The 21,638-nt window shown below is 41.2% G+C and overlaps 1 protein-coding gene across 1 annotated transcript in view; it reads right to left on the bottom strand.

Annotated features, from left to right (window-relative positions):
* ADGRG4 (adhesion G protein-coupled receptor G4) overlaps positions 1-21,381 on the bottom strand; it is a 149,454-nt gene extending 128,073 nt beyond the window's left edge. The window contains 1 exon segment of the mRNA XM_089323950.1: positions 21,183-21,381. Coding sequence (XP_089180076.1) covers positions 21,183-21,381 — 199 coding nt within the window.
* Between the last annotated feature and the right edge of the window lie 257 nt (positions 21,382-21,638).

The following is a 21,638-nucleotide window of genomic DNA, read 5'->3' as shown; positions in this document are numbered from 1 at the left end:
CACTGAGGCTAAAGATCACGGTTTCTTCGATATCTTTTCTAGAAGACCAAACCTCCAGGCTGCAGATCCTGCAGACTATAGAGATTTTTAAAATGCAGCTTGTCTCTATGGGAGAGATTGTGTGAGTCCCTTGCACTAATATCATATCTCTGTAGTAAGGGAAAATCTAAGACTCATGGTAAAACTCCTAGACTCTGTACATAGGAGTGGCCTGTTCTTAATTCCTATAATAATTTGTAGATCCCAGAGTGGGAGTTAATCCTGTAGACTATAAAGGTAATGATAACATTTTAGGTCATAGAAGTTTTAAGATTTCTGAAAGTTTTGACAGTTTTACTATTAATATTCCATTAATTTTCTGTATTTCAGATGAGGACAATGGAGTTCCTAGGTAAAAGATAGAACTTTACAGAACTCCTTAATAACTACATTGATGAAATGAGTTCCCCTATCATTAGAAAGATAAGGGGGAATTCTGTAGGTTGGAAAAAAACAAAATTAAGAGGCTTTATTTGCCATTGGTAAGACCTCTTATGGGTTGAGTTGTACTCCTCTCTATTCATGGTTGAAGCCTAACCCCAGTAACTTGGAAGTCAACTTTCTTTGGAGCTAAGGCCCTTGCAGAAAAAATTAGCTAATGTAAGATGAAGTTGACAGAGTGGGCCCTAATCCTCATAAAAGGGGTGAATTTGGACAGAGATATGCACACGTAAAGGGAAATTGATGTGAAGAAACGCACACACACAAAAAAGGTGGACACATGCAAGCCTTGGAGAGAAGTTTGTTTAGAAAGATCCTTCTTTCCACAGTTCTTAAAAGGAATCAACCCTGCCAAAATTTGCATTTCAGACCTCCAGCCTCTAGAAATGTGTGGAAATAAATTTCTGTTTGTTTAGCCATTGCTAATCCCCACCTCCCACTGTTCATGATTCTCTATTATAGAAGCCCTAGCAAACAAATACAGGGCTGTAGCCCTCTGACAGGAGAAGTCTTAACCCACCCTGAAAACAATCAGCAACTATAGGTTTGTATAGCTCATTGAGGAATTGTTTGTAAGAATTTCATTTGGAGGTGTTCAAAGGGCCCTCAAGGCTTTGGATCCTGTCTATGACCCACTTTTACAGGTCAACCAGGATAGCATTGTTAGCAGGTAGGAAGAACATGTTTTGGGAACATCTTTGACAATCCCTCTAAAATTACCCCCCATGAATGTTGGTTTAACAACATGACCAATCTATTTCCATCATTGTGGATGATACTGTAAAATATTGCTGAATTCCATTTTACAGGACTTGACACTACTAGTTGCTCATCCTGAGAGAACCAAATATTATCTTTATGTAACAAACCTTTAAAATTCTTCTCTCAATACTTTTTTTCCCAATTAGGACCTTATCTCTGAGGGTCAAAAACAATCTCATTTAATTCTTCTAAGGTTTCTCCTTTCTCAGTGATTACAGGAGTAATTATCTTAATTAAAGCTGTTTTTTCAGCCTACCTAGGTTTCATCATAAGATCCTGGGTTCTTGCACTTTACGTGATGCTCCACTTTCATCATAGTGATTTCCTTAAGTTATGAACATCTAAAAAGTTCTTTAATTTGTCAATTTTTAAATATTTATTCATTTATTTGAAAGGCAGAGTTCCAGAGAGAGAGGGAGAGACAGAGACACACCCACACACATACAGAGAGAGAGAGAGAGAGAGAGAGAGAGAGAGATCTTTCATCTACGGATTCACTCCTCAAATGGCTGCAGAGACAGGGACTGGGATAGGCTGAAGGCAGGATCCAGGAGCTTCATCCAGGTCTCCCACTTGGGTAGCAGGGGCCCAAGCATTTGGACCATCTTAATGCTGCTTTCCCAGGCCATTAGCAGAGAACCGAATGGAAAGTAGAGCAGCTGGGACTTGAAATGGTGCTCATATAGAATTCCAGTGTTGCAGGCAGTGGCTTAACCTGCTATGCCACAACACCAGCCCCAATTTGTACATTTTCATAGTTGTTTCAGTTCAGGCCAGAAAACTTCTTTGTTTCAAAGAATTTTAAAGTCAGATCGACATAAAAGTATATATTTACCATCATTATAAATATTTATTCTTTTGCCTTTTGTCAGTTGTTAAATCTAGATGACGCCAATCAGTTAAGCCATCAGTACCAATTTGACTTCTGTGAGGACTTTCTCTTTTAAGTGTAAATTTAAGTCTGTGGCAGGATATCTTATTTGTCAACTTCTGATTTTACTCTTTATGTATGAGTAATTAGTAAGCACAATTAAATTAGGATTACATAGGGGGTCCTAGAAGTTCTGTGTAGTAGATAAGTTTTTTTTTCTAACAGAGGTAAGCGATTAGAAAGTTTCCCTTTCTCAGGTAAAGGAAGCATGCTGGGTTTATACCATTGCAGTAACGGGTAACACTATATCCCATGATGTGTGGAAATGATTTATAGGGGGTTAGGTGACAAGCTAAAAACTGGTGAGTGTTGTTTTTTCAGTATGAGAGATTTTACAGTGTGTTTAACTTTAATCTAAATTTAACTAACTAAAATCTTTGCATGTTTTGCTATTGCTGTTATAGCTCTTAAATAAAGGGGCCACGCCTTTACTACTGGGTCTGTGACAGGTGACTCAAAAGTTTAAGCTATAAAAAAAGTTTAAACTATCTACAAGGTATAGCACGCCTGGGTGGTTATAGACTATAAATTATTTTTCTTGGTTGTTTTAAAAAACGGGGCCTGTTCTTCATAAAAATAAATGTTAGTTTGTAACTGGCCCATTTCTAGTACTGTACCTCTGTTTGCCTTATAATGGCCAAGGCCATTAGACTATGATTTCTCCTGTCTTCTCTGGACTTGCTCTGTGAGATGGCAGTCTCCATCTGGCTAATAAAGACTCCTAATTTGACCTCAAAAGTCTGGCTGTGTTTTTGATCTGTGCTCCCCACAACAGGTCCAGTGAAAGACTGAAATGAGCAATGAGCCTCTCATGAGATAGATGTAGCCAAGCTGGTATTTCTAGTGTCTTTCAGAACCTTTATGAACAAAAAGTGAACTGGGCTTGTGAATTGAGAGATCTGGAAAAACTATGTGCTAAACAATTTTTGCAGTTGTCTTGTGCTTATACTTGAATATGTTTCTTTGATCTCACAAGGTATTCAGACAATGAAATATACTCATATATGACCTGGCCCCAGTCCACTTATTTCATAGCTTAGGCTAGAACATAGATGGATTAGGACAAAATAATGCAGTCTGGTGGAAGTCAGGGTAAAATACAGACTCATGCCCTAGGACAGATCATACACAGGAAAAGCCTGAATGAAAACATCACAACCCACCTTTGTGGTGTGGTTCATGCCAAAGAATTGCCAATGCCCATCCACTGACCAGAAAAACAGTTGTATTGGGTATAAATCAAAACCCAGAAGAAAAAGTAGACATAACTGACAAGAGGAAGAGGACAAAATAATGAGAGATGTGGTGGATGCAGTCATAGAACAAGTAGCAGAGTGGAGGCAGCAAGCTAGTGCTTAAGAGTGGAATGCTCTAAGAAGGACTATGTATTTAGGATTGATTAACTGATTTTTCTCCAAAGAGAATGGGAGACAGCTTACAAGAATTCATTCAATACAGAAATCTAAGCATATCTTAAAGTAAAAAAGAGAGGGCAAGGGATAAAGGTACAAGCAGATAACCTTGTCCATAATAAGACAAAGATCCAGTTCTCACACAGAATCTCTATTCAGATTAGCAGCGAAGTGGAGTATTTAAACTATGGAGTAGGGCCCGGTGCCATGGATCACTTGGCTAATCCTCTGCCTGTGGCGCCGGCATCCCATACAGGGGCCAGATTTTGTCCTGGTTGCTCCTCTTCCAGTCCAGCTCTCTGCTGTGGCCCAGGAGGGCAGTGGACCCTGCATCTGCATGGGAGACCAGGAGGAAGCGCCTGGCTCCTGGCTTCGGATCAGTGCAGCACCGGCCACAGCGGCTATTTGGGGGGGTGAACCAACGGAAGGAAGACCTTTCTCTCTGTCTCTTTCTCTCTCACTGTTTGTAACTCTACCTGTCAAATAAATAAATAAATAAATCTTTTAAAAAAAACTATGGAGTGCGGAGGACATTTACAACAGAGGTTAAGATGTCACTTGGAATGGCTATATTCTTTTTTTTATTTATTTAATGAATATAAATTTCCAAAGTACGACTTATGGATTACAATGGCTTCCCCCCCATACCGTCCCTCCCACCCACAACCCTCCCCTTTCCCACTCCCTCTCCCCTTCCATTCACATCAAGATTCATTTTCGATTATCTTAATATACAGAAGATCAGCTTAGTATACATTAAGTAAGGATTTCAACAGTTTCCTCCCACACAGAAACATAAAGTGAAAAATAATAGATGATTTTTTTAAATGATGATGAAATCAGATCAGACCTATTGTCATGTTTAATCCCAGTGAGAGTCAAGTTGGGAATTGATAATTTCTTTTTTTTTTTTTACAGAAGATCAGTTTAGTATGCATGAAGTAAAGATTTCAACAGTTTGCACCCCCATAGAAACACAAAGTGAAATATATTGTTTGAGTAATCGTTATAGCATTAAATCTCAATGCACAGCACATTAAGGACAGAGATCCTACATGGGGAGTAAGTGCACAGTGACTCCTGTTGTTGACTTTACCAATTGACACTCCTGTCTATGGCATCAGTAATCTCCCTATGGTCCAGTCATGAGTTTCCAAGGCTATGGAAGCCCTCTGAGTTCTCCGACTCTTATCTTGTTTAGACAAGGTCATAGTCAAAGTGGAGGTTCTCTCCTCGGAATGGCTATATTCTATATGGGAGCATTGTTTGAGTTCCAGCTCTGCTTCTACTCCAGCTTCCTGCTAACGCACACCCCAGGAGGCAGCAGATAATGGCTCAGGTACGTGAGTTGCATTCATTCATGTGAGAGATATGGATTGAGTTTTGAGTTCCAGTTCCTGACTAGAGCCTGGCTCAGCCCTAGCTGTTGCAGCATTTGGGGAGTGAAACAGTGAATAAAATGTATTTCCCTCCTTCACTCCTTCCGTTTCTCCCTCCCTCCCCCCTCCCACTCTGTCACTCTTTCAAATAAAAATAAAAATTTAGGGGCTGGGAAAAGGCTTCAAATGTGATCATGAACCTGGTCTTCAAAAGGTATGAAACAATCCTTTAAAAAGCTCACAGCAAAATTGATTTAAAGGGAATGTTTATTTTGGTGCAGAAAAACTGAAACCCTGTGTTGGTGCTGTGGTGCAGTGGGTTAAGCTAATGGCTGTGACACTGGCATCCAATATGAATGCCAGATCGAGTCCTAGCTGCTCCACTTTTGATGCAACTTCCTGATAATGCACTTTTGAAAGCAGTGGAGGATGGTCCAAGTACTTGGGCACTTGCACCCATGTAGGAGACTCATATAAAACTCCTGGATCCTGGCACCAGCATGACCCAGCTCTGGCCATGTGGTCGTTTAGGGAATGAACCAGCAGATGGAAGATCTCTTTCTCTGTCTCTCCTTTCTTTGAAACTCTGCCTTTAAAATAGATTTTAAAAAAAGAAACTTTTTTTTCATAATATGCAACTTCTATTAACTTTTGAAGTCTTCTTATAAGGGATATTTGACTTCATGGAGTTGAAGTAACAAGCACTTTGGGTGGAGATAAAGAACAACCTCCTGCACTGATGTCAAAATACAGTGCCTCGAGAGCAGAGATGATGGGAGAGAAGCAGTAGGATGTGAAAGAGACTGGAGGGGAATAAGCAACAAGTCACAGATGCCCCTGGATGCCTCCTTTGTAATTCAGCACTTCCCAAAGATTCTCAACAATAGGAAACCTAAACAGAGATATGCCTTAGGCAAAGAAAGTCAGATAATAGAGTAAGTGATGTGTCTCAATGTGACTACGTATGAATAACTAGGTGAAAGGGTAAGTGTTTAACAAGAGTTACTAAGTTACTGTGATAAAGGAATATGTGACACCACAATACTAGCAAGCATACTGAAAAGAGACAGGAATGAAGAAAGAGAAAAATGGTATCAGGAGAGATCTCAGGGACCTCCTAATTGCAGTGGAATATTTCTACTCTAAGCAAAGGTGCTCAGAGTGAAGCACATCGTCCTTGACATTGCTACTCAAATGTCTTCACAAGGTTCTCTCTAACTGGCTGAAGAGACCCATATGAGGGAGCAGCCATAATGCCACCATTATGAGGCATTGAGGACCCATCAAACTAAGGTTTCCCATTGGCAGAAGGTGGGCCAATAGCAGCTCTCCTATTTTGTAAAGTTGATGTGTGTGTGTGTGATTCCCACCACAATACCCAATATCATGAGATTTGGTCATTAAAAATATAAGAGTGGCCCTTGGGGTTAGTGCTTCCCCAAAGAAAATTCTACCTTTGAATACAGCATTCTGCTCTTACTGATAGAATCCAGGAGATGGAGAAGCCACAAATGCCCTAATCTTTAAGGTTTTACAGCACTGGAAGCTATCCACTAGCTATCCTCCTGTTTAAACAAGGCCACTATAAGAGCAGGTAATGCGCTTAATTACCACCACAGACTCCCAAATCATATGATGAGGTAATTAAGAAGTATAGGATGGGGGCCAGCGCTGTGGCATACCTAGTAAAGCTGCTGCCTGCAGTACTGGCATCCTATATGGGTGCCGGTTCGAGTCCCGGCTGCTCCACTTCCCATCCAGCTCTCTGCTATGGCCTGGGAAAGCAGTAGAAGATGGCCCAAGTGCTTAGCCCACATGGGAGACCCAGAAGAAGCTTCTGGCTCCTGGCTTCAGGCTGGCACAGCTCCGGCCATTGCAGTCATCTGGGGAGTGAATCAGCAGATGGAAGACCTCTCTTCTCTCTCTCTCTCTCTCTCTCTCTCTCTCTCTCTGCCTCTCCTTCTCTCTCTGTGTAACTCTGACTTTCAAATAAATAAATAAATCTTCAAAAAAAAGTATAGGATGATCCTAGGAAGTAGTACTCCCCATGACATCTTCACTGTAATTCACTACACTCTACACAAAATTGTTACCAAAAGTCTTGTCTTTGTCAATGATACCAAATCAGAATAATGAGGACACAGTCTGGAGATAAAGGAAATAGAAACATAATCCACCAGTAGATGAAGATGGTAGCAGGCTGAGGGGCTCAAGAACTATGTCCTCTCCAGTCAGTGAGGGTAGTCTGAGACTTTTAAGGAATACAAAAGGGAGGTTGGGATGCTGAGAAAGTGACTAATGGCAAGTCAGGAGTACATAGTCAGGTGCTGAAGCTGGTTGCAGGTCTGATGACAGGGCATTTTATCAGTCTTGCACACCAACACAGTTCCTTGAGAAAGTTGCTTAACAGCTGGACTGAATCATAAGGAAGGCATAGCAGAATATTCTATACAAATAAGTAACTACAAAATGTTATTTAGCTAAAATCAAAAAGCTCCAACATATTGTACTAAAATATTAATCAAGATGAAGCCCACTCAGGCTAGAGTCCATGATTATTGTGCCCTTAGTTATTTGTAACATTTTACAGGCTGTTAGAATACATTCAGTCCTCTGGCCATGCTGACAGGGTTGGATTACCTTGCAAATTTAGCTGGCTTTCCCAAGGTGAGTTCCTGGAATTCACAAGCAGGCATTATGTATATGCTTGAGCAGACACCCTAGTATAGTCATAGGCTCAGTAGTTAGCTTTTGTTCATCATAATATTTGGTTCATTTACAAAAGGAGAAGATTATAGAGTTAGAGAACATATCCCTGATATTACAATTCAGAGATCTGAGCAGGTGCACTCTAATGACTGATGAACCCTCAGCAGGAAGGTGCAAGGATGGCTGTACCATACAAAAGCGATGTTCTTTCTTCTAACGTTCCTATTGGTGGAACTATCCCATGGTTCCCTTCCATTTAATCTGGCCAATATGCTAAATTCTCATTAAAGAATCCAAAATCACAGGCTTGGACAATTAAAACATATAGGAGTGTCCAGAGAAGGTATTGGTCCACATGCAACACCCACACCTGTACACATGTACCCTCCCTAGGGTTATGTCTTGAGAGGGTTGCAGATGTCCCTAGGAGTATTGATAATATATTGCCACTCACATTTCAGCACAAGGCTTTTTAGAGCCTTAAAGGGCTCAAAGAAGGGAGGATCTATATTTCCCCCTTTGTCAGGCATAAAGTACTCTCTATCTAAAGTTTCCTATGGATGGAAAGTGGGCCAATGGCTGTCCTTTTCACTATATCCTCTCTGTTTAACACTGCAAGAATACAAATCATGAAGTCTCACCATTAAGAGAACTAAGGATGGCCTTAGAAATTACTCTTCCCTAGAAGTCACTGTATACTTACTCTCCATGTAGGACCTCTGTCCTTAATGAGTTGTACTATGAGAATTAACTGTAAAACTTGTTCTCAAACAGTACTTTATAAGTTGTGGGGGGGGGAGGTTGTAAACTGTTGATATATTTACTTAGTATAGAGTTGGTCTTCTGTATATAAAGTTAATTAAAAATTAAACTTAATGAAGAATGGGATGGGAGAGGGAGTAGGAGGTGGGACAGTAGTGGGGGCGGGAGGGTGGGTATGGGAGAAAGAACTGCTATATTCCTAAAGTTGTACCTATGAAATTTGCACTCATTAAATAAAAGTTTTAATAATAATCATAAAAATAAATTATTGTTCCCTCCACACAATACACTGCACTGTATCTAAGGGAAGGACATCAGAGTTGCAGACATCATCGCTGACATTAGTAATCTCATATATGCACAAAGTGCCTTTTAAGTGGCTGAAGGGGACCTTGGATGTTGATGTCCTTTCTCTCATGATTTCCCATTGGTAGAAGTTGTCCAATGACTACACTTCTGTTTCATCATGGCAACTGTATGAGCATAAATGTGCTTGATTCCCACCACAGAACTACAAATCTTAGTACAGTACCATTTAAAGGTATAGGGTAGCCACAGAAGGTATCGCTCCCTCTGTGACATCTGCACCTCCGCGCACTATACTTTCCCTATGGGCACAACTTCAGAGGGTTGCAGATGTCATCACTTTTATTACTATTATAAATGCTTTCTGTGTATACTAGTATTCACATTTTGGTAAATAGTTTAACTGGCTGAAGGGACTTATGAAATGGAAGAGCCATATTATCATCACAGTGAAGTGCTATGGCCTCCTTAAGATTTCCCACTGATAGATGCTGGCCAATGGCTGCCCTCCTACTTAATCACAGCCTCTGGAGCAGCAGCCACTATGCTTCTTTATCCTCCCAGATCTCCAAACCATAAGTGAAGTCAACAAGAGGAGTATTGTGGTGGCCAGCATTGTGGTATGGCAGATAAAGCTGGCATCCCATATGGGTGTTGGTTCACATCCTGGCTGCTCCACTTCTGATCCAGCTCCCTGCTAATGACCTGGGAAAGCAGTGGAAAATGGTCCAAATTCATGGGCTCCTGCCCACATGGGAGACCCAGAGGAATCTCCTTCTCCTGGTTTCAGCCTGGTTCAGCCCCGGCCACTGTGGCCAGCCATCTGGGATGTGATCCAATGGATGGAAAGCATCTCTCTCTCTCTCTCTCTCTTTCTCAGGAACTCTTACATTCCATAGCCTTGGCGACTCATGACAAGAGCCTAGGGTGATTACTGATGCCATAAACAAGAGTGTCAATTTGTTAAGTCAACAACAGGAGTCACTGTGCACTTACTCCTCATGTAGAATCTCTGTCCTTAATGTGCTGTACATTGTGATTTAATGTTATAACTAGTACTCAAACAGTATTTTTCACTTTGTGTTTCTATGTGGGTGCAAACTGTTGAAATCTTTACTTAATATATGCTAAACTGATCTTCTGTATATAAAGAGAATTGAAAATGAATCTTGATGTGAATGGAAGGGGGAGGGAGTGGGAAAGGGGAGGGTTGCGGGTGGAAGGGAAGTTATGGGGGGAAGCCATTGTAATCCATAAGCTGTACTTTGGAAATTTATATTCATTAAATAAAAGTTAAAAATAAATAAATAAATAAATATTTTAAAAGAGAGAGAGAAGTATTGTGGCACTAGAAATTAGTTCTCTCTCAAGGACATCTCAACATTCATACACTGCTCTCTTCCCACAGGAGGAAGATCAGATGTTTGGAGCATTCTTCCTAACCGTTATATTTCATAGCTCTACACAAGCTGTCCCCTGAGTGGCTATGGTAACACTTGGGAGGAAGCGATCATCATGCCTCCAGTATCAAGCATTGATGTCCTTTCCATTAAAATTTCTAATATGTGGAAGCTGTCCAATGACTGCTCTTATTCATATTAAAGGAGAATGTATGACTAGACAATGCACTTAACTCCCACCAAAGCTCCCCAAGTCAAAGTATTGTACCATAAATAGGTACAGAGTTGCAGAGGTCATGACTTCTGTCACTAATACTATAATTATTAAACGTCCTCTGTGCAACCATTCCCTTTCAGTAAAAATTCTCTCTAATTGACTGAAGGTACTTATGAGATGGAGGACTTATGAGATGCATCCTTGTGAGGTGTTGATTGTCTCTTTAAGTTTTCTCACTGTTGGAAACCGGACAACAGCTGTCCTGCTATTTAACCACAGTCTTAATCAACAACCAGTGTGCTTCTTCTCCATCCCCAAGTCCCAAGTCATGGGTTTATGTCATAAGAAAGAATAAAGTGGATATGGTGGTCCTAGAAAGTATTGTACCCCCATGGTATCATTACATCAATTCTCTTCATTCTACCCAAAAGAGCAATTGGAGGGTTGAAGAATTTATCATGGATGTTGCAATTCGCAGGTTCCACAGTTACCCTCTGAGTGGCTGTAGTAACCCTCTAGAGACAGCAGCCATGATCCTTCCATTGTGAGGTGTTGATGTCCTCCCTATTCGTGTTTCCCATTGTTGGAAGCTGGGCAATGGCCTCCTTCTATATCAGCCATTATTGTGCTTGAATCCTACCATAACACCACGTAGCATAGGCTCAGGCCTAAGAGCATTATGGGTCTCCCTGCAATGTTTGTGTTTCCCCATACCACTTCTCAATGTAATACATTCTGCCAGGATTGCAGAAATTATCATGAGCTATTTGCATGTCTGACCAACTGCCTCTGAAATGGCTAAAGGCACTTATGAGTGGGAAAAGTCATGTTTGTAAAATGTTGAGAGGCCTGTCATCTACAAATTCCCATTGGTGAAAGCTTGGCCAATGGATGGACTCTTACTTGCTAACAGTCTCTCTCTACCAAACAGGAGTAAGGTTTGTGTCAAATAGAAAGGTGAAAAGGTCTCTCTGCCATTACCACTCCCCTGAGTATAAAAAAGCATATATGAGTTTTTATGAAGAGATTACTTAAAAGCTCATAGTCTTGAGACATTAAGCTTCAAATGTCACTGAGATTTTGTAGAATAAGATTGACTGTGTTACACAAAATTGGAAAGATATTTTAAAATCTCCCAGCTTAATTATAGGTAAGAGTGTATAATATATGATCTATATAGTTTATATACTATATAAACATATCATATTGATTAATTAACAATGGCATTGCCAGCCAAAGAATGGATGGGCCTTTTCCTGACCCCAGTTGAATCTTCTGAAACTGAAACTGATTTTAGTTTTCTTTTGAGACATATATATACACACACATATATGAATGGGGCCATGGTTGCTATGGAGATCTCAAAGCTCATCCAAAGTTCTCTACGGTTATGTCTAAAATGATGTCTTTGGGGAGATTTAAATTGTGACTGTGGGTGTCTGCCTCTGAAGGTGCCACTTGGTATCAGCTACCATTGTCTACTAAACCAGAAAGACTCATAGATTCCCAATCTTAATAGATGATTGCATTTCATAGTAGATCTTTTATCCTGTCAACCATCCTGAATAACACACCAAATTAATTTGGGGGCAGAAATGGATGTGCTTTTTAGGAGAAATTGACTCTATTTTCAGCTTGAATTATGCATTAGTAAGAATTATTTGGACAGCATTCATCATTTCCTAAGTTAATGAAATTCCATTACACTTCAGTACATTTTCATCTCACTCAGTGGTAAATTAATTCTCCCTCACTCTTTCTCCCTGCCTCTGTCTCTTGCTCCTTTTTGCATCATTTACAGTGGTTACAGAGTGTGAACATGGAGAGGCTTCGTAACAAGAGTAAGTTAAATAAGAGCGGCCAGGAAAGACAGATGTTACTGATTCCATCTATAATGATGGTGTGTTCTGTAGCTCAATGCCAGGATGAGCTGAGAAGGCTGCTTGTTTTCCCAGCTGCCACTGCTTTTTCCACTGCTCCAGAATCCAATGCAGGGTTGGAGCTAAGGAACTTAGCTGGGATGTGACATCCTCCTGCCACTGGTGAGTCTCCACCAGTAGCAACACACATGGCATTGCATTGCTACGGAGTAGATTGCTTGCCTTTGGAGGAGATTCCTTGGGCAAATGAGGGGGCCAACTGTACTGCAAGGACTAGCTTGCTCACTGAGGACAAGCAAGTGTACAGCTCTCAGTGCTGGCTGTTTCTGTTTATTAGGGGCTTTGTCCTTCCTTGGTCCCACCCTACACCCAGCCCTAGTTACAGCCCAAATCAGTTCTTTCTCCCACAGATCCTCTATCCCATTGGCAAACAATGGTGTCTATCTAGTTCCCTCAGAACAGACCAAAGTGCATCCAGGAAGCAACTTTGACCCTCCTCTCCTGGGTGACTCTGTATGTTCCTAGAATCTTCTTCCAACTAGTAGTGCAGTGGTTGTAAGGGAGTTCAGAGTCTGAGCATAGAAAGACCAAAGTCTGAGTGCTTTGGACTACTGTGGAAATGTTGCCAAGCTCTATATCCTTTTGAGTCCTGCTCTCCTCAGCATATATGGAGATAATTTCTCTCATGCGGACATTGTGAGGGAGAAATGAGATAATGTCTGGGAAAGTATGGGACACAAAGGTGGAAACTTAGTAAATGGCAGTTGTTAGTATTATTACTAGCTCACTCCAATGATGTTTACTGACTACCTTGTGATTCCCTGCTCCTTTGCCCTCCTAGTTTCTCCCGTGCACCTGCCACTCCCCATGAGATTTCCAGAAGTAATAGGAGCCACTAACGCATGGCGTGTCCAAGCCCAAATCCTCGTACAAAGAGTTGGGCAAGAGTAGGGCTTCTGTTTATTCTCCTAAGTGATTCATTCACCCTACCACCAAGTACACCAGACACTGCTAAGCAGAAAACAAAAAGAAAAGCATTTATTGAACACCTGTTTTATTCCAGGTAGACTTCAGGACCTCTCAGTTGAACAGATCCGTGTAAGTGCTGGGAGATGCTGAAAGTCATGGTGTGTTCCAGGTGATGAGGGATGCAGATATTAAATTCACCTGCAAGATCATGCAGGCACTGAGTGAAGGAAGATCATTTTCATAGTGCTCAGTGATTTCATTATACAAACAATAGGTGACATAGTGTATGATAAACCTTCTTCCTTCTGGTACATTTGTTTTATTTAAGAAACAGAATGGAACTTCTGAATCATTTACACAGGGAAGACTTTCAAATTCTTAAAATATCAAAATCACACAAAAACAAGCTACTTCCATGGCTGAAAAGGTCCTCAATCAATCAATTCTATCAGAACAATTAGAAATGACCAGTCAGATGGATTGTTTTCTGGTTGATGGTATTCAGCCAAACTAAGCAGAATGAAATCAAGCAGATGGCAATCCCATTGATTGCACAATCACGGGTCATTTTCTAGTCCAAAGAAATGCCCCCCCCGATGAGCAATTCAGGCATGTAATAACAGCACAGACTCTGGCTTATATATAGTAGTCATCACTTTAGATCACTTTTCAGCTTGATTTGTTGCCCTATGTAATACAATGCATGTTTATTCAAATTATTTGGTGCTCTCTATTTCAATTAAATCCAGGCAGGTTCCTTCCAGAAGGAAAATTCAGAGGGCATACATTTATTTACTTATATTAACCAAATTGTCAGGTAGTCAGGCAAACACAACCATAGCAACATTTGTGTAAGGAGCTGCCCAGAGCTCCCAAGCCAGGAGAGTGATTTGAGTCAGGTGGAGATAAGAGGGTACCTTGAATGTAATTTATTATTCTGGGGAAATAACAGAGTTGGGGAGGTGCCCCAATCCTACTGAAAGCAGAAGCCATTAATGAGAGGAAGTAATCAGTATTGATTGTGAAAGGTACAGTAAATCCTGTGACCACCTGCATCCCCTTATCAAGGGACATTCTCCAAAAGTCACTGATCCTGGGAAGCTCAGATTGCTATGACTAATTTCGAGCACAACAAATTTGTATGTAGACCTTCAGGCTAGAAGGCAGCATGATGTAGTCACTGAATTAGAATGGGCCTCAACTCTGACCTATGTAACCTTAGCCAAAACCCCTCTCTCTTCTAGCCTTCATTATGTCCACCTGCAAAAGCAGACATGCTACAACAGATGGTCACCATTATGTGTGTGTGTGTGTGTGTGTGTGATTCTGCAAACTTTACTCAGAAGAAATGAAAGAAGTAATCAATTCCTTAAAATTGAAAGGAGATGGATATTCTCTTAATGATGGAAACTGTTTCCAGAAGTATTTAATTTTGATCAAAATAATGGCAAATAAACTCCCCTCTTTGGACCTGGCTTCAGGCTAAGATCATGAATGTAAGTATTCATTTAGGGTTCTTCACTTTTACTGATCTAGTCACCACACAATCTGACCACTACTGTTTTTGGCTACTGGCCCTACTGGGATCTCCCTATACAATACTTTGTTAGTCCGTGGCAAGTAAAGCTCCATTCTAGACAGGAGATCAAATTATATGAGGGGTCTTTTAAAAGGTCATGGAGAATGCATATTATTAAACATCCATGCATGAGTTTTTTAAAATCATACAGCTTTAAAAAAATCTTTTGATGAAAAACTTTTCTCTTGTTATACTTTAGTTGTTTGAAAAGCAGAGAGAGAGAAATCTCCCATCTGCTGGTTCACTCCATAAATGACCACAAAAGCTGTGGCTGGGCCAGGCCAAAGCCAGGAGCCCAGAACTCAATCTGTGTGTGCCACGTGGGTCACAGAGATCGAACTAGTTGGATGAGCCATCACTTGCTGCTTCCCAGGGTGCACATTGGCAGGAGTCTGGAATTGGAAATAGAGCCAAGACTCAAATCCAGGCACTCAGGTATGGGATGTGGATATCATTTGACTTAAATACTGTGCCAAACATATACTCCTAAAGTTATCTTTCAATTCCATTTTTCCATGAACTTTTTGAGATTCCCTTACATTACACATTTTCACCCCACTTTCTTTGAAGACATCTCATCTCACCAGCAGTACATGAGAAGTTCAAATGCTCATCATTGCCAGCATTTTATATTGTCGGTTTTGTTTTCATTTCATTTTTGCTTGGGCCATATAACAATTATGCAGTGAAATTTCAGTGTGGTTTTGATTTGCATTTCCCTAGTAACTGATGCTGTTTAGCATCTTTTCATGTGCTTATTGCTAGCACTAGTAAGTGCTCCCCTCCAAGATTTTTGGTGGTTTCTATGCTTTTCTTCCCAAATATTTCCCCTTATTCCCAGTAATTTCTGTGATTTCAGCAGAAGCCATTTAGAGACAATACTCACAGGACTTTTTTAACTTTTATTTAATAAATATAAATTTCCAAAGTACAACTTTTGGATTATAGTGGCTTTCCCCCCATAACCTCCATCCCACCTGCAACCATCCCATCCCCCACTCCCTCTCCCATCCCATTCTTCATCACGATTCACTTTCAATTATCTTATATACAGAAGATCAACTTAGTACATACTAAGTAAAGATTTCAACAGTTTGCACCCACACAGACACACAAAATATAAAGTACTGTTGCCTCCTTAGGGAAAATGGTACTGGGGAGCTAGGAAGAAAGCAGAGGACGCTTTTGGAACTTCTTACCCACGTCACCACGTAAGTGGCCACAGAGTTCTGTTAGTTGAATTCTAAAATTTCTTTCCAATACCGTAACACATCCGAATGCACACACACACACACACAGAGAGAGAGAGAGAGAGAGAGAGAGAGAGGCAGGGTTTTTAATTAAAAACTTGTTTTAGTATGAATCGTGGCATAAAGGTAGACAGATTGTAGAGGAGCTACAAAGCCACAGTAAACAGCCCATATGTGCTGCATTATTACCGTTATGATTCATGTAAAATGAGATTAACACATTTACTATCTTTACAATCTTCCCTTCACACTCTGAAATGAAGTCTCCATAGTTTCTCATTTCTTTGGCTGATTTTTAATAAAAATAACAACTTGATTCTTGACGCCTAGTATCTGATTACAAAGTTCATCTTGACTCACTGAATATCTATTGAGGACCTAAAACATGCCAAGCATTAAGCTAGACAACACAACAGAATGTAATGATGGAGACATATACTCTCACCCCCTAGCGGGGACCCTCCTGATCGCCTTCCACCTTAGGATTATTTCAGGAGACAGCTGAAAATGCTGCTTGTTGTCTAGACTTAACACACCAAGTGTAGGCATGAGGTGAATCCTCTGTTTTTTGTTTTTTTTTTTTTTTTTTTTTTTTTTTTTTTTTTTTTTGACAGGCAGAGTGGACAGTGAGAGAGAGAGACAGAGAGAAAGGTCTTCCCTTGCCGTTGGTTCACCCTCCAATGGCCGCCGCGGCCGGCGCACCACGCTGATCCGATGGCAGGAGCCAGGAGCCAGGTGCTTTTCCTGGTCTCCCATGGGGTACAGGGCCCAAGCACCTGGGCCATCCTCCACTGCACTCCCTGGCCACAGCAGAGGGCTGGCCTGGAAGAGGGGCAACCGGGACAGAATCCGGCGCCCCGACCGGGACTAGAACCCGGTGTGCCGGCGCCGCTAGGCGGAGGATTAGCCTAGTGAGCCGCGGCGCCGGCCTCTCTGTTTGTTTTTAATAGGTGGTTTCTATTTTGATGACTTTCTGAACACAAAGCTTCCTTTAGTGCCCAACTCACTTCCTCTTTTTTAACACCATTTTCAACTTGTGTTTCGTTATTTCCTGTTCACATTTTCTAAATGTCCTTATTTATTATTCTCTGCCTTAAAAAATAGAAACAACAGAAAATGTTATGGGTGGGGTTTTTTAGCTTATATTCTAGCCTAAGGAGTCAAAACCATCAAAAAAGCAAAAGAGCTAAATGGGGCTGAGTTGAGGACAAGGGTAAAAGTATTATGATATAGATTCTGTTCATACTACATGAGTAGATTTAATAAATGATAGATCAACAGAGAAATAGAGAGTGGGAGAGTGACTATATATATATATATATATATATATATATATTCTTGGTTAAGGAGACTCCTCACTTACTAGATAATTCAATGGGAGGAAGAGTATACTATATTTGACAACAAACAGCAGAAGAAAGTCCACTGTGTTCAGTGAATCATTCTGAGCATGCTTGTTTATTACTGAAGAGAATTTTGTGTGTGACAGAACAAAGCTTGAATTACTTAACTACACCATTAACTATTTCTTAATGACCCATGTTCATAGAAGCAATTGCTCTGGTAATCTGAAGTAACAGATACTCAAAAATTCTTATTCATAATCATTCACTATCCTCCTATGATCTGCCTCCCCCTCCAACTCCACCCAGCAAACCAATATTTTTTCACATTAAAGGAAAGGTTTTCCCAAGGTAATCTCTCCCCCTACAGGCAACTAGCCTACCAAGCTGATGAATCAGTTCCCTGGGGAGTGGTTGTAGCACTAGAATGCCTGTGCGCTCATTTACCATTATTAGCACAGCTGGGAAGCCATGCTCTCCTGGAGGAGGTGGGATAGCACAGTGATTAATAGCTGAGATAGAGAGAGCAATATGAGTTTGACTAAACTGCTTTCTGGGCCTCAGTTTCTTCAGCTATAAAATGAAAGAACAATTACTACTTCATTGGGCTATTTTCAAATACATGAGATAATGAATGCACAGCATCTGGCACAATGTACGCCCTTGGTGACATCCATCATTGTTATTGTCATCATTATTGTTAAGGTTGTTGACTGCAAAGAATCATTACAAGAAGTAGATCATCTCAACAAGTGGCTATGGGTCCATTATGATAGTAGTAAAACCTTCTGAGTTTTAAAACTACATTCTAGCAGATTCAAGTTACCCCTACAATAACCTTTGCTTTTCACACTTCCTCCTGATACTCTTTCCTGATAGCACAGGGAACGACAAGATTGCAACTAGTGTGCCAGGAGCTCTGGGCAACCCCCTCACTAGTGGGAAGTGATCTCATAAAGATTGAGATGTTCTCACTGCAGGTTTTTTCATTCCACCAAGCCTCAGAGAGTCCTGATGAGCCACCCCTCCCTTCTTCCAGTCAGAGAGGGTCTTCAAATGCCTGAAGCTTCCCTCCGCTTCAGTGTCTCCATGTCTCCAGTCACACCACCCATTCCTCTTACCAGAATGACTGGGCTTCTTTTAAATATGCCCATGCCACTGACTAAGTCTCCTAATCTTGCTCCAGACCTGGGAGCAATATTCTCTTCTGAAGGCAGTTTTGCACAGATCTAATCTCATCCATTCTGGGTGGATTTTATCAGAGCTTTGAGAGTTCTGGAACCAGTCTATGGTCATGCTTGTCTAGGTGACCTTGGTTAACTTATTTTTCCTCTCTATTATGAAATTGCCTTGAAATTTCTCTGATGATAATTTCTTGCTGATCAGACCGCCTGGAGTTCTAGGATTGCAGTTGTTAGAACGAGAGGACCAGTGGGGAAAGGACACAATATCACCAGACATTTGCAGGAAATGAAAGATGGACCATTTGTATTTAAGAGTGCCCAAAGTAGCTCTTCTCCAAACCCCATTTTACTCAAAGGGAAATATATTGATTTGAAGATAGTGAAGGGACTGGCGCTGTGGCACAGCTGGTTAAGGCCCTGGCCTGAAGCGCCAGCAACCAATATGGTTGCCGGTTCTAGTCCCGGCTGCTCCTCTTCCGATCCAGCTCTCTGCTGTGGCCTGGGAAAGCAGTAGAGGATGGCCCAAGTCCTTGGGCCCCTGCACCCTCATGGGAGACCGGAAGAAGCTCCTGGCTCCTGGCTTCGGATCAGTGCAGCTCCAGTTGTTGCAGCCATCTGGGGAGTGAACCGGTGGATGGAAGACCTCTCTCTCTGTCTCTACCTCTCTCTGTAATTCTTTCAAATAAATAAATAAAATCTTTTTAAAAAAAGAAGATAGTGAATCCAAGATGGCGATATTTAACACAATAGTGAGATCCCATCAATTGTCTGATCAGCTGATTGATCTCTGGCATTTTTCAAAGGGCTTCCACAGAAGAACCCAACTTTGCATAGAAGTCATGCTTCCTTGATGCACTAGGTGGCAGCAATACTCAGCTTTGCCAAATACAAACAAGGTTTTTTTGGTTTTTTGGTTTTTTTGGGTTTTTTTTTTTTTTTTTTTTGGTTATTGCTATGATCTTCTTCATGGATTTGTTTGATTTGGAAGTATTTGGATAGCTTGTCTTTCTATATTTCCAGTATTTCCAGATGAATAAAGAGGCTTAATTCCAATTACGAGTATTTACACATGAAACGGAGTTCAGAAGAAGATATCAAATACAAAGTCAGGAAGAAAAAAGAGTAGTAACTGGGTATGATCTTTTAATTTTTGGAAGATGAAACAGAACTGGAGTGACTTGTCCTTCATACAGGTAGTCAGTGACAGAATGGGAAATAGGATCCAAATCTTATAACTCTCAATCCCAATCTCTTCCTCTGCCCACCCCTTTTTGTTTTGTTTTGCTTCAGGAAGTAAATATGCTCAGGTTGCATGCAGTAACTGTGTATCCTGGGGCAGATTAGTGCACCATGCCGGGTCTCTGGTGAGTTCCTGGCCTGCAATATAGCGATAATGATCATATCCATTGAGAGAGTTTTATCAGAATTAGACAAGGCCGTGCATGTAAGGGACAGGGAGGTGAGTCATACACACATGCAGTTGTGTCACACACAGGACAGGGTAGTGCAGAAAAGCACATCACACCCAGGTTGTCTGGTGTTTGGTGGCATTTTTATACTCCACTTTCCACAGGCAGAGTCAGATGCAACAGGCTACACACACAGTCTTCCTTCTCCTTTCCCTATACAAGACACTGCATGCATTCTCAACAAAGCAGTGAAGTTTTATTCGGATCATAAGAAATGGGAAGGGGAGATGGGAGGGCAGATGTCCAATGCGGGATATCTAAGGCCTCTTCCCGTGCAAAGCCTCTGATTCTGCCATGAACGTATGATGTGGCTAACTGCAGGTTTCTCCTTTAGAAAAAAGAAGTGAGAAAGAATGAGTGGCTCCTCCACTTAATGCACAGTTTCCTATGCACCCATCTACAATGAAAACCTGAGGCAGAAGCATAAGGTTTTCTGTGCTGTGGGTCTCCAGGTACCACAGTCAGGTCAGTTGATGCCTCTGTAAACAAGCACAAACAAAAATATCAGTGTAGGTGAGTCTCATACAAGCAAGCACTGCATGTGCAAATATCAGAGTACAATTACTACTGGGAACTCATTCCTCAGAAATGAGTCTTAGGACAGAGACTGCTGATTTCTCCAGAAAGTCCAGGACTAGGCCCAGTTGTCTGACTGGTAGAATCTCATAGGATCACACTCTAGCTGAATGAAACCAAGTCATGATACGGCTTTGCAGTTCCAAAATCACCTACACATTTACACAATGTATTGGGGGACTTTTTTATGTCATTTGATCCTTAAAACAACAGTAGGGACAGTAAAGCATGCAATAAAATGACATCTCCCAAGTGAGGAGCCTATACGAGTGCAGAACACAGTCAGGAGCAAAGGGCATTGAATCAAACAGACTTCAATCCCCATCACAGCTCTGGCACTTCTCAGCTGTGTGACTCCGAGCAAGCATCCGTTTCCTCCTCCATAAGATGGCAATCACAGAATCCACTCCAAGGGTTGCTGTTGTGAAGACAGAATAAGCTCATGTGTGGAGACAAAGAACTCATCACTCAAAAATGTCACTTGGCATTACAAATCACTGGCAATTCATAAGTGACAGAGTCAGAACAGGACCAGTCCAGGGTACTAAATACTCAAATCCAAGGCCATGGATACTTAGATCCAGATAGGCTTCTCTTATCAGCTGCTCTTTGGCACCAAAATCATATTTTTGTCCACAAAGAAAATTCACAAGTGAATCTGCAACATCTGATGTGGTGAAGCACTCTGATGTTCGCACCTCCACATGCATAGCTTCTGTTCCATTTTGCCTTGTATTGATACAGAGGCTGTTCATCCTGTTCCCTGCCGGCATGGGCACTTCTGCTGCAAGCTTCTGCATAGAAGGAGGAAGTTAGACAAAGGTCAGGAAAGCACTAACAAGGCTAGGCTAGAGAGTGGGGCGAGTGAGGCAAAAGGAAGTTTCAGCCAAGATTCCCTAGTTCCTTTTCTATGCCTGGAGAGAAGAGGTAAAACACATTTTGCCTAGTAAGACAGTCTTCACACCCCTCCCCCATTTCTATATTCCAAACAGTCCCCAAAGAACGTGGGTAGGAGGGTGGAAAATGGAAA

This window comes from Oryctolagus cuniculus, chromosome X (assembly GCF_051225735.1).
Source record: "Oryctolagus cuniculus isolate XC-2025 breed Fujian yellow rabbit chromosome X, ASM5122573v1, whole genome shotgun sequence".
In the NCBI taxonomy this organism is placed as follows: domain Eukaryota; kingdom Metazoa; phylum Chordata; class Mammalia; order Lagomorpha; family Leporidae; genus Oryctolagus; species Oryctolagus cuniculus.
This window is presented reverse-complemented; position numbering and strand designations above follow the sequence as displayed.